The 12377-nt window shown below is 49.9% G+C and overlaps 1 protein-coding gene across 8 annotated transcripts in view; it reads left to right on the forward strand.

The window, feature by feature from the left end:
* Window positions 1-254: 254 nt before the first annotated feature.
* Window positions 255-12377, forward strand: part of TXNDC16 (thioredoxin domain containing 16) — a 51459-nt gene continuing 39336 nt past the window's right edge. For 2 of the 8 annotated variants that reach the window (XM_068947545.1, XM_068947548.1), the window contains exons 1-5: window positions 255-1342; window positions 8619-8821; window positions 9339-9421; window positions 10711-10784; window positions 12079-12153. In XM_068947545.1, the coding sequence (XP_068803646.1) occupies window positions 8665-8821; window positions 9339-9421; window positions 10711-10784; window positions 12079-12153 (389 nt within the window). In that variant the 5' untranslated portion in view covers window positions 255-1342; window positions 8619-8664. Of the gene's footprint in view, window positions 1343-3606; window positions 3697-7218; window positions 7300-8288; window positions 8371-8618; window positions 8822-9338; window positions 9422-10710; window positions 10785-12078; window positions 12154-12377 lie in introns of those variants that run through there. The other 6 variants (XM_068947542.1, XM_068947546.1, XM_068947541.1 and 3 more) reach the window with 6 other exon arrangements.

Here is a 12377-nt window from a genome sequence, read left to right on the forward strand (position 1 = left end):
CCTCCTCCTCCTCCTCCTCCTCCTTCCCCCCCACCCCCCACCCCTCACCCCCGCGGCCGGCTCTTGCTTCTTGGGTTGCCGCCGCCGCCCGCCCCGCCCCGCCCCCTCGGGCAGTTGGGCGGGAGGCGCTGCCTCCCGCCCTCCTGCCCCCGCCCCTCGCCCTGGAGGGAGGGGCGGAGCGCGCGGCGCCGCTCGGCCTCGCGCCGCTGATTGGCGCGCGGGGCGGGCGCGAGCGGCGGCCGTTACGGGGGCGGCTCCGGGGTCCCCACAGCGCCAGGGCCGGGCCGGGGCGGCCGTTAGGGGGGCGGCTCTGGGGTCTCCACAGCGCCAGGGCCGGGCCGGGGCGGCCGTTAGGGGGGCGGCTCCGGGGTCCCCACAGCGCCAGGGCCGGAACCCGGCAGCCCTGGGGCCGGCCCCGGGTTCCCCACAGCGCCAGGGGTCTCAGGAGCTATAGGGGCAGTTCGGGGGTCCCCACAGCAACAGGGGTCCCAGGGGCTATAGGGGCAGTTCAGGGGTCCCCACAGTAACAGGGGTCCTTAGGGGCAGTTCAGGGGTCCCCACAGTAACAGGGTTCCCAGGAGGTGTAGGGGGCAGTTTTGGGGTGCCCACAGCAATAGGGGTAGAGAGCCTCACCATCGCAGAGGCAGATCGAGCATCTCTCTATCGAAAGGGGCAGATCTGGGGTCCCTCCAGCTACAGGGGCGCAGGTGCTGTAGGTCTAGCTTGGTGCTATAGGTCTAGCTTGGGAATCCCTGCAGCGCTAGGGGAGGATCTGGTGTCTTGGCACCATATAGGCTTTGCTGCTATAGGGCTAGAGGAGAAATTCTTGCAGCTCTTGGGGTGGATCTTGGCCCCTGCAGCAGTGCGCGTGGATGTGCAGGAGGAAGCACAGTGCCGTAGCTGCAGGTTGGGTCTCCAGTGTTGTGGGGGTATCTGAATGTAGCTCAGAGATCTGCTCATCTGTATGGGCAGAGATCCCCATGGCTATAGAGAAAGCTCAGAGATCATAGCAAGCAGGTAGGCAGTTCAGAGGCCCCTGTTGCTGTAGGAGCAGCTCAGAGGTCTTGGCTAGGGGCTCAGAGATCTCATCACTGGAAGGTCCGGACTGGCACAGATCTGCCTGATTTATTTCAGGCAGGGAGAGCAGTGGATTTGTGGCATCCATCTGCCAGTGTGTGGGACCTGGTTGTCTGACAAGCCATACAGCCAGGCCACAGACCACGAGGGACTACTGGGGCCAGCAAGAGACCTTAACAGGTCCCAGCAGCCTTGGAGGAGGGACGAGAGAGGAGTACCTCAGCCCACCGCGGGAAGCAGTGCCCGGATGCTCTGGGTGACCCAGGTATGTGACACCCTTAAGCCGTATCAGACGCTGCCCAACAATATTATCCATGATCACAGAACCGGCTGCTTTCCAGCGTCTCCAGAAGGATAGGCCTTAGGGACATGCTAGACAGGGGCAAAGGACAGCTGGGGAGCACCAGTGGGTGACATTGTGGGCTGTCAGCTATGCACTGGCGTTGAAATGCTCCTCTTCTGTTGTGGGCAGCGGGTTAGGGCTGGAGTGTGTCCCCCTCCCCTCCCCTCCCCACCGTAGCCTTAGCTGCTGCACTCTGTGAGGCCATGTGGTGCTACTGGGTGCCAGGAAGTGGGACCTGAAAGTGAAAGTGAAACCTGCAGAGAAGTGGCCAGAAGTCCCTTTCCAGTGTCCCCAGCAGGAGATGGTGCAAAGCCACTGTGGAGAGGGAACATGGGAGTATCACAGAGAAAAACGCAGCGAGGCATAGCACACTGGACAACAGGCCACCATTTAGTTTGTTTTAAATCTTATTTCCATCCCTGTTGATGATCTTTGAGAAAGCAAAAGGTTCCCTGTGGCGGAAGATGCAGCTTCCATAGCTCATGATAGTCTACCCCATGGGTACCCTCATCTGCTTATTCCGGGCCTGTAACTCACATGCCCACACCAGAGCCTTTCTCCCACCCCAGGGCTCCTGCCTGCCTAATGTGGGATCTGAAAACTAGACGTGTCTGGTGTGTGGGGTCACAGACTGGGGGAGAGGCAGTGGCTCTCGGAGTCGCTGGGGGAAGTGTTACTGGGGTGGAGAGGAGCTCTGTTATCATATGACTTAATGTGCCAGATGTGCCTCCAGTCACATGAGCCGTCCTGGCGCTGATTTGTGCAGCAGACTGGTTACAGAGCAGTCTGCAGCATCCTTAAAATGCTATTAGTAAAAAGTGTATCTGTCTGTGCACAAAGGGCCTGTCAGTTCTCTGGATTGGAATAGTGTTTGTGGATAAATATTGGATAAATAACTGCTGCAGTGAGGCTATAGGTTCTTTCTGGAAGCAGCGTACGGGGTTTCTTCTGGGTTCCCAGCATGAGCAGCATGACTGGGAAGCTTTTCAGTACATTCAATGTAGCTATAAGCATCTTCTCGTGATTGTAGGGTCAAAGCCATAACAGCACCTGACGAGGCGGCACCGTTCTGATTGGGGCTGGCGGGGGTAGGAACATAACCTGATTTCTTCCAGTCACAGGCTGTAACATGTGCCTTCACCACAGGTTGCTGGGGAGAAGGGGCAGGTGGAAATGGTCAGTGCGTATTTTGGTTCCATGGTTGTGAGTGAGTGTGGTCACATTCCAAAGTGATGAAAAACCAGCTCAGCCTTGTAACAACTCAAGAGAGTGGCAAACAGCTGCTTTCTGACTTTGTTCAGATCAGCACTTTCAGAGAACTTGGGTTCAGAAGTTTTGAAAAGAGCTGGCCGATGAGGTCTCTGTTCCAGCAAAACTGTTCAGTGCTAATTAATAAGATTTGTCAGCTGATTAGGGGAAAGCTGATGCTGGCCACTCTCAGAGGTGAGCAGCCTGTGATGAAATCTATGCAAAATAAGGTAATACTCAATAAGGAAAGCAGTGAGGTTGCTGCTGGTCAGCTTGGATTAAAAGACAACGGATTCTATAAAGCTAACACATAACTTCACCCAGGGAAAAAAAAAGACTTATATTCCATGATAAAAGTGTTGCTGTGATACACGTTGATGGCTGTCAGGCATATGACTTGGAGTTGCATGATCTTTTGATGAATTAAAAACTCGGAGGTCACAAGACAAAGCTAACCCCAAGTCAGAGAAGTGACAGCAGGCTGACAGTTTTAGATAATCAGTGGATTGTCAGTGGAGAGTAAGCATTGTCCAGATGTGCTTTAATGGGATCTCAAGGATGGTTTCTGTGACCCTGAAGATTCATTCTATCATATCCTTAGGAAAAAATGAGTTTGCAGAGAATACAGTGATTGGGACAGTCTCCATGTCCTAGACAAACTAGCTGCAAGCAAGTTTGATACATGCAGTGATGACAAATCAAGTCAAACACCTCCACATAAAGACTACAGGTTTGCTGAGCTGGGCACCAGTTTTTAAAGCTGGTATCCTGGGAAAGGCTTGCTGGTCAGGCAGTCATGTATGGCTAGTGGGATTCATGTGTGATCTGGAGAACAGAAGGTTGGATGAAAGAGGTTTTCATAGAGATTCATAGTGCTTCTCCCTTCTCTTGTGAATCTTAAAAAAACACTTCTCATTGCCCTCCTTCGAATGAAACAGGTTGCAGCTTCCTCCGTAATAAATCCTGGCAGCCAGGAATGGAAGAAGAGTTAAGAGGAAGACTTCTTCTTAAGAGTCTCTGCAGAGAAGGTGAGGATGACCTAGGGAAGCCTGGCTGTGCAGTAGAAGATGTTCTCACGCCAAACATGAGAATGTGGATCTAGACCTGCAGCAGCAGGAGGGCAGCAGCAACTGGGACTTCAGTGCGGTAGCAAGGGCCTGAGAGGAGGGTCTGCAGAATAGCTCCTGGAGTCCCTGGGAGGATGCGAGGTATCAGGGGACGGTAGATGGGATCACAAAGGTGACTGAGGGATCTCAGCCTGTGGTTACTGCGGTGGGTGACAGGGCCTGGAGCACATCCCCTTTCAAGGAGTTAAGTTGGTTAAGTTAAGGAGTTTAGTTGGCTGATTCAAAGGTCAGCTCCTTCACTGGTAAGAGGTGTTGTGAAGAAAGCTAGAAGTGAGGGCCTCCCTGTGCTTTCCCTTTGGAACTGCTTTTAAGCTGAGCCTTTACTGCTGGCCCCTGCCTGTGCTATATCGCAGCTGTGCAGCAGCTATGTCTGGGCCTGGTCTCCTGCCTCTGCCAGTCTGACTGTGATGCGGACTCACTGGCTTGGCTTTCCAGTTTCACCTGGGATCTGCCTCATCATTATGGACTTGCTGGGTGCTCGGTTGCTGGCTGTGCCTGACTGTTGTCTGTGGCCCTGATCCTGGGGCATGCCACTCTGCGTGCCAGCTCCTTGTTGGTGAGGTCACTGCTTGTGTCTACATTATTATCATGCTCACAGCACACCGCTCCTGGTGGAGCAGTTAGCCTTCACTGCCCCCTGACAGTGGGATTCCCACGCAAAATTGATGTGACTCAGGCAGTTTAGGCCAACACAAAATTTTGTACTGTGTGTCTCTATTGTATTTGGTTTCATTCTAGGTCATCTACAGCTGCTTTTACCACCTCACCTGGCTCTATCTTGAAGGAATAAGGGTGAAAACATGAGCCAGGTCTTGCATATTGGCTATGGTGTGCTAGGTTGCCCCGTGGCCTGTGGGTTTAAGTGCTTCCCAGTAGTTTAACAGAGCGCTTCCCTGAGTGAGAGCAGCCAGAATATGGCTGTAATTTGTGCCAGTTGCCTGTGGCAGCTAAGATGCTTTCTCATCAGCAGGGATTTGCTAGGGTAGAAGAGGTTTTACCTACAGCCTCTTCCCTGGATGCTTTTGAGCTCTTGTGGGAGATCCTTTGCCTAGGAGTCGCTCCTGCAGAAGGGAACTGGTTCAAGCATCCCTGGTAATCCTACAAGTGGCTGCAGTACAGAGTTCTGGCTATTTCCAGCCTCATGGTGTTATTTTTTTCACTAATGAAAGAGAGGTGACAAATATGCCTGCAAAGACTGAGTCTGGAAAGCTGGGTAACGGTGGCAATGTTAAACATCCTCGTGGAGCTGCCATTGTGTGCTGCATCACTTCGGTACCCAGTCACTACACAGCTCCAGCAGAGTACCTCTGACAGGGCCTCACTGTGACGCTCTGAACCTGGCGGGAGCTTTGACACCACCAGGCAGGAAGCACTGAGAAGGGTGGGGCTGGAGGGGCTCTCGGAGGTTTCTCCCCTGCATCCAGGCTTAGCCAGCTCTGTCTAAGCTTTCTAAGTGATGTTTGGCCAACCTGTTCCTAAAATCCTCTGAGGGCGGTGATTCCCCCCATCCCCAGACAAACAATTCCGGTGTTCCACCACCAAGCTTTGAGTGCTTTAAAGACTGCTGTTAATCCCTTGATACTGTTTGAATATAGATCCAGCTTTACAACTGGGCAAAATCAGGCTTCATCTTGACTGCAGAGGAATATTCGAGTCCCAAGACTTGCTGGGAAGCCCTTAAGCCTACAGGGTTAAGGTGTGCCTAGCACAGCACAGCCAGTACCCTCAGTATGCCACCAGCATCTTTCTTGCACTTGTATCGTGGTCATTGCTTTAGGAGCAGAATCTCTCTTGGCATTTCCTATCTTCATCCCCCATACCCTCACCCTTCCATCCTCGTGCTGTATGATAGATGATGACAAGTGAAAAATAAGGCCTTGATTCTCTGGTCTGGACTGGGATGCGCTTGCTGGATGATACAGTGAGAGGAGAGGGCTGACGGCCCTCTTGGTACAAATTAAATTTGCATGGACAGTAAAGTCACATTTTTCAAAGGCTTTGCTTGCGCTCTCCAAAGAGCAAGGAAACAAAGTAGCCCATCTGTTTATCAGAGTCCTTGTGTTCCCATCTGAAGGCAGACAAAACATTCATAAACAACAAGGGAAGATAGTCAGCATTTTACTAAGTGTTGGTGGAAAAGCAGATCTAGCCAGTGGAAGCGGCAGGGCAGGTTCCCAAGAGTGTGGGATCTAGCCCTTGCTGCCACCCATGGCATGAGGTCTCACCCTGTGTTTTCCATCTCGGCTGCTCTGTGCCGTAGCTGTGGGAGTTGTGGACTAGCTGCTATGTGAGTCTTGACTTTGCCTCTAGAGTGAGAACGGGCCCTACTTTACAGTAGTTTAAGAAGAGGTGCACTCAGTGGCCTCAGCCATGATATTTGGGGCAAAATGGGAGATGGGAAGAGGAGGAGGATGGGATGATATGATACAAGCAAAGGTGATATAATCACTGACCCTCCGATTTCTTACTGGGGCATGTAGATCCTGTTGTAATACTGACTTTGAAGGAACAGGTCAACAGACTGAGAACAGTTTTTTCTTCTGTGAACAATGAGTGGAGATGTGTTTTCAATGGTTAACAGCTTGAATGTGTTCATGGGGCCTGACTCACACAGGAGGAAAAAAAAAATGCCGCAAATCCAGGAAATTCCCATTTTTACTTCTGGGATTTGCATCATTGCTACAGGGAGCCAGAGTTTGGGGCTGGAGAGGACTCGGGGCTTGGGGCTCGGGAAATGCAATAGGGACTCTAGAAAGAGGGTGGGGAGAGGGGTCGATAGAATGATGCGGCACAGAGGGAACCCCCCCAGGCAGGACGGAGGAATAAGGAAAGGAGAGGACACAGGAGGGAATAGGGAAAGAGTGGGCACACCATTGTGTGTGAAGGGCTAGAAAAGCATGGGGATGTGAGGGGCTAGGGTGGTGGGGGAGAGAGCAAGGGAATATATTGGGGCATAAACAGTTGACTGTGGGAGAGGTGCAAGGAGAGAAACAGTAGTCACGCAGAAATGTGAAAAGGGTGCATGCTGGAGAAAGCACAAGTGCCAGAGGGGATGTGAAGAGGGATCAAGGCTGGGGAGAATTTGGAGTTGTGTTTTAAACTGCTGGCACCATCCTTGAGGTATAACTCTGTGAAGTCTCCGAGTCGTCGGAGACTGCTCCTTTGGCCTTGCCTTCTTGCTGATAAGCTCTCCTGTTTGACCCAGGTTGGCTCCCACATGCCAGGAATGAATTTATTTTTCCAACCCACCGTAGCCAAGCTTGTCATTTAATAACCACCCCCCACCCCGATCTCTGTCTCCTCTGTCAGCCAGATGAACAGATGGAAAGGCAAAGGGACAGAAATGCCTAGCACTTCCCAAACTGGGAAAGAAGAGAATCAGAGCCTTTCAGATGAGAAGAAAAGATTTCTTTCCTTTTTCAGCTCTGTCTCTGTTCCTTTGTGCTGCTCAGGCCTAACCAAACACCTCACCTACATGCAAGAAAGAGAGGGAGCCCCTGCAGGGTGAGCATGCCTGTCTTTCACTAATTCCCTGCTCTCGGAGCAAGGCAGGGGGGCTTGTTTTCGAGCATTTGAGTTTGGGCTCATCACAGAGCAGTGATAGTGAGCTGGCAGCATCTGATGCAGAGGGAATGATAGTTCATGTACACAGGGGCATTTGTTAAAGAAAACAGCTGCAGCTCATGATGCAAAGCAAACAGCTTCTTCATGGCTTGAATTCCAGCTTTGTTTCCTTTGTTGACCAGGAACCAGCCTTGTGTTAGCATACTCAGCAGCAAAGGCTTGTACCTGAATAGCAGGCTGCAAAGGAACCTGGTATTAAACAGGGGAATGAAGTAGGGAGGATGTTTTCTTATCCTTCTCTCATTTGTGGTTCTCTTGCTCGGAGTTAATTGTCCACATGAAGCTCTCCTTATCCCTTTTATCTGAGCAAGAAGAGTTAAAGAGCTGTGGCAAGGCACCTGTGGGAGGGCTGCTGGTGAACCCTTACAGCAGTCTTGTACTCTTGGTCTTTGCCCTGTTCTCTGAAGCATCTCACATACTTCCAGCACGGTGCCTTGGCTTCTCTCCCAACCAGTTCCACATGGAGTCCTGGAGTGGGAGGGAAGCTGCTAGGCCTGTCCTGCAGCCAGGTATGTGTCACTGATTTTGCTCCCGTGGCAGCAGTGTCAAACAGAGTAACTCGAAGCTTGGCCTGAGCAAGACATCGCAGGCTCGAGGAGTTCTTACAAACTGCTCTCCTGTTTGATCTAACCGAAACCTTGAACTCCAGAGGAATGGGGCAGACGCTCGTGGGGAGGGCTCTTAAACCTGCCCAGGTCATCTGTGGCAGTCTAGAGTGAACAGTATGGCCCTTTCCTTTGTGAACACCTTATGCAGTGGCGTTTACAACACTGATTGCATCCTCAAAGGTTTCTAATGACAATTCAAAGAGTTTGGGTTTTTTTATGATACTGACACTGTTTTCTGCCTGCAGGCCTAATTTCTGTTTGACTATCTTTAACTATCTCAAAAAAAAAAAAAAAAGAGAGAAAGAAAGAAAGAAGAACAGCCCTAAACTGAAAGTACTGAGATGTAAGTACTTGCAGATGTAGCTCAGAGGAAAGGGAACAGCCTTTGCTGTCATCTTTGCAGTTGTGTGAATCACCTGCTGTTCTAGCAATTAGTTCATGATGCCTTCAGGATGTTTATGTAACTATCGCATGTGGAAATTGCAGTTACGCTGCAGCTACTTAAACAGAAGACACTCCTATATGTTCATATACATATATATGTGTGTATGTATGTATGTGTGCATGTGTGTGTTTTTTTTTTTTTTCCAGTTGTGGGTTTTCCGTGCCTGTAACTGATACCACCACGTCAGCCCAAATGGACGGATGGATTTGTTCCTTCTCTTTCCTTTTCTTCTGTGCTTCTTCCCTGCCATTGCTGGGAAATGCAAATCTGCTGCAGGAGTTGGGCCCCCAGGAGTATTTCAGTAGCTTGCAAGCTGGCAGAGCGTCCCTGGCTTTTTTCAGCCACAATGGTATGTATTTAACATCAGCCTAGGTTTTCAGGAAAGGCTCATAAGGGTGTATGTTAGAGAAGGGAATTGTAGTGTTTCCACAACATGTGTGTGAGCATAAGTGGAACAACGAAGAGGTAATTCCTAAGAATTTTAAACCCGGAGTGATTTGAAAGAGCACGTCAGGCTCAGCTGGAAGCCGTACTGCTTTGCAGTGGGTGCTCTACCACTAAGTAGTGGGTATCTCACCATTTGGGAGCCTCTGATATAAGACTCCAACCCCTGGCATCCAGAGGTGTCACAGTGGCTTTAGTGAAGGGGAGGAGGAAAATCCATGTGGATCCAGGGACTGCCCAGAAGGGATAGCTACATTAGTCCCACGTTCCCCCTCATCAGGGGTAACTCAGGCAAACATGGGCATACTGTGAGTGAGTTACTCCCAGAAGGCTAGCAGGGCCTGGCCTAGAGAGAAAAGCTGCTCTCCTTCTGCCTCATCTGTAAGGGGAAGATACTGAAAAAGCTTTTTTTGATGTTTCAGTTTTTCCCAGTGCCCAGCCCTTCTTGGAACAGATTGAGAACTCGGTTGAGGCTCTCCAGGACTATGGGATTTCAGTGGTGAAGGTAAATGGGGACAAGGAGTGGGACAGGCTGTTTGTGCAGGTTATTGCTGCAGACCTGGTTGCAGGGTGGGCAGCGTTTGTCTGCACCTACCTTGGGAACAGATAGCGGTGGGATCCCACAAGAGAGTGGGTGCTAGCTGAGCAGGGCATCCCATTTTATCCCTTGCCCTGCCTGAGGTAACCACACCACACTGCTATGAAATAAAAGCATTGCACCTGCTCTTTGTGGGCTGTGTCACACCTTCTGCCGGTGGGACCTTCTGCCTGTGTCCAGGAAAGGCTTTACATTGCACAAGCTCCAAAAAAGGCTAGAGAGCAGAGCAGAGGACTGGCTGTACTATGAGTCGGGCAGCCCTGAGTTGCTTCTGGCCTCCCAGTTCAGTCTCAGTAGATGAACCCAGTAAAACCAGTGGGCATCTTTTTCCTAACAAGCCTGCTAGGGCATAGTTGGAGCTGTGGCCTGACCCAGGAGTCTGGTGCATGGATGACCACAGGGTCTTCCCTGTTCAAACTATAACACTTTCATTTGCAGTCATGGGTTTAGGGGGCATTTAGCTGTTCACATTTTTCCTGCAAATTGGCCTTTCTCATGGGAAACCGCATGTGCCAGGCTCAGCTGGCTGATCAGATCGTGTGTTCCCAAGCGGCTGCATCTAGTGTGTGCTGTTGCATGGTTAATGCTGTGTACCCGCTAGCAGGCTACCAGAGTATCATCTCCACTGTGCTGCCCAGGAGGGCATCAGCCTGCTGGTCTTGCTTAGAGCATGGGATTTGCATTTCTCCCTTCAGCCTTGTGCACAGGGAAGGAGGATGGTCAAGCCATGAAGAATGCTGGATGGTTTCAGTTCACTTATTTTCGATCCAATGAAATATTTAAAATAAAGTTTTTTAACTGAAATTTTGTGCAGGTTTAAATGAGAACATTGCAAATTCAGGCAAATGTAATTGGATTTTATAATAAGTGCTTATATGTACACATGTTGCATTTCTTCCAGACACAGACTAGGTTTGATAAGCAAGTTGCGGTCTGTCACTTTGAATATACTGGGCAGTTCGTAAGGTCTCTTGCTCCTGCTTGACCGAAATCAAGGCAGGCTGAGCTGGAGAAATGACTTACAGAGTGCAGTCCTCAGCACTGGCCTCCATTCATCATACTGTGTGATCATATTTTTTCTCCCAGCAGGTTTGGAAAGGCTGTATTTACACTCCTGAAGGGAAGAAAGCTCTGGTGCTGTATGTTTGTAGTCATTTGTGGAGCTGAATGTCTAACTACACGCTTTCAATGTCTAGGTTAACTGTCCCAAAGAAGATGTCTCAAGATACTGTGGGAAAGAAAATGCGTTAAGGAAAGCCTACCTGTTCAGGTAGGGCGGGCTTTCTGGGTGCCACGCTGTGATTTCTTTCAAGTGCAAAGGTATGAAGGAAATGCTCTCAGCAAGCAGAGATGTCTGTCTGCATAGGAAGAAAGGAGCCATGAGGACAGCAGCGACACAGAGAGTTTAGTGAAAAGTCCCCCGTAAGGTTCAACACACGCAGAGTATATGCTTTGTGTTCAGTCTGAAACCTCCCATCCTGCCCCATATTTCCTTTTAGTAGCACAGGGCAGTGGCATTTCCCTTGTGTGTTTGTGCTACAGGTCGGAGCAGAAGAGAGGTTGACACTGCTGATGATCTGTGGAAGGTATTTCTCTTCCTGCAGCCTTCTGCATCAGCTCCTCTTTGATCACTCACTCTGCATGGCTCTGTTCATGGTGAGAGGAAATGAAACTCATATGTGGTTGCAAAAGCCTTTGCCTTTCAGCCCACGTTTAACCTGTGGAGAGCAGGGATGGAGATTAAAGGTCTTCCCTTGGTAGTGCTTGTACTTGGGATTCCTAGCAAAACACACCAGACCAGAGCCTCAGATAAAATTTTGTGCAGTTCTTTTGATCCCAGAGGAGCTGTGTGGAGGTGTGGCAGCTGCAGATGTGGCTTGGGAGCTCTGGAGTAATGTTAGAAAGACAGCCCTTATTCCAGGTCTGTATAAACTATCCTGGAAGGATCAATCAGAGGGAGAGGCAGAGTTCCTGACTCTGCTTGGGTTTAGCTGTCTTTTCCAACACAGGATCTGTGGGACATCAAATGAAGCTAGCTGAGGGCAAGCGTAAGTGAGCAAAAAGAGAGAGTTCTTCGTACGGGGTAGTTATGGTTAACCTAATGCACTCCTTGTCACAGGAGGCTGTGGATATGAAAAGTTTACACAGCTTCAAAAAGCAAATGAGCAAGTTCATGAAATAAATATTTATCAAGCACTGCAAACAGCAACACCTCTGGTTCAGGAAGCTACAAATTGCTGGAAGCTTGGAGAGTATCCTGGAGAAATATTGCTATATTGCTTGCCCTGACTTTTGTTCTTCCTTGGACATCTACTTTTGACTGCTATCGGAGGCAGTGCTAGGTCTGCTGTATCTTGCCGACAGCATTGCCTGGAGAGAGGAGGAAGTCAACTGCTAGCAGGGAGACCCTACTAGTCCTAGGAACTCCCCAAATTCCTGACACTTTCTTCCCAGCTATACCTGCCAACAGATATCAGGAGGTATTCAGCACAGCTGAAATGAATTTAGTGTGTGTAACTAGTCTTTCATGGTTTCTGTGTTGATTTTCTTTTTTCCTTCCCCAGAGGTAACATACTCATCAGAGAGTTCCCTACTGATGCCTTGTTTGATGTGAACTCCATTGTTGCTAATGTTCTGTTGTAAGTACAGACCAGATTCATCTCTGTGAAATAGTTTACTTTCCATTTTCACTTGTTGATAGAAAGTTTTGCTTAAATACAAGCTCCACATATTTCAGAGGCCGTTTTCAGCCAAGTAGAAACCTGCCTCTCTCCTCAGTGTGGTTTGACCCTGTTAAATCTATGCCCTTGAGGTGACTCGCCAACACACATCTGGGCAGCTGTATCTGGCTGCGAATCTTGCA

Source organism: Struthio camelus, chromosome 5 (genome assembly GCF_040807025.1).
Source record: "Struthio camelus isolate bStrCam1 chromosome 5, bStrCam1.hap1, whole genome shotgun sequence".
Taxonomy (NCBI): domain Eukaryota; kingdom Metazoa; phylum Chordata; class Aves; order Struthioniformes; family Struthionidae; genus Struthio; species Struthio camelus.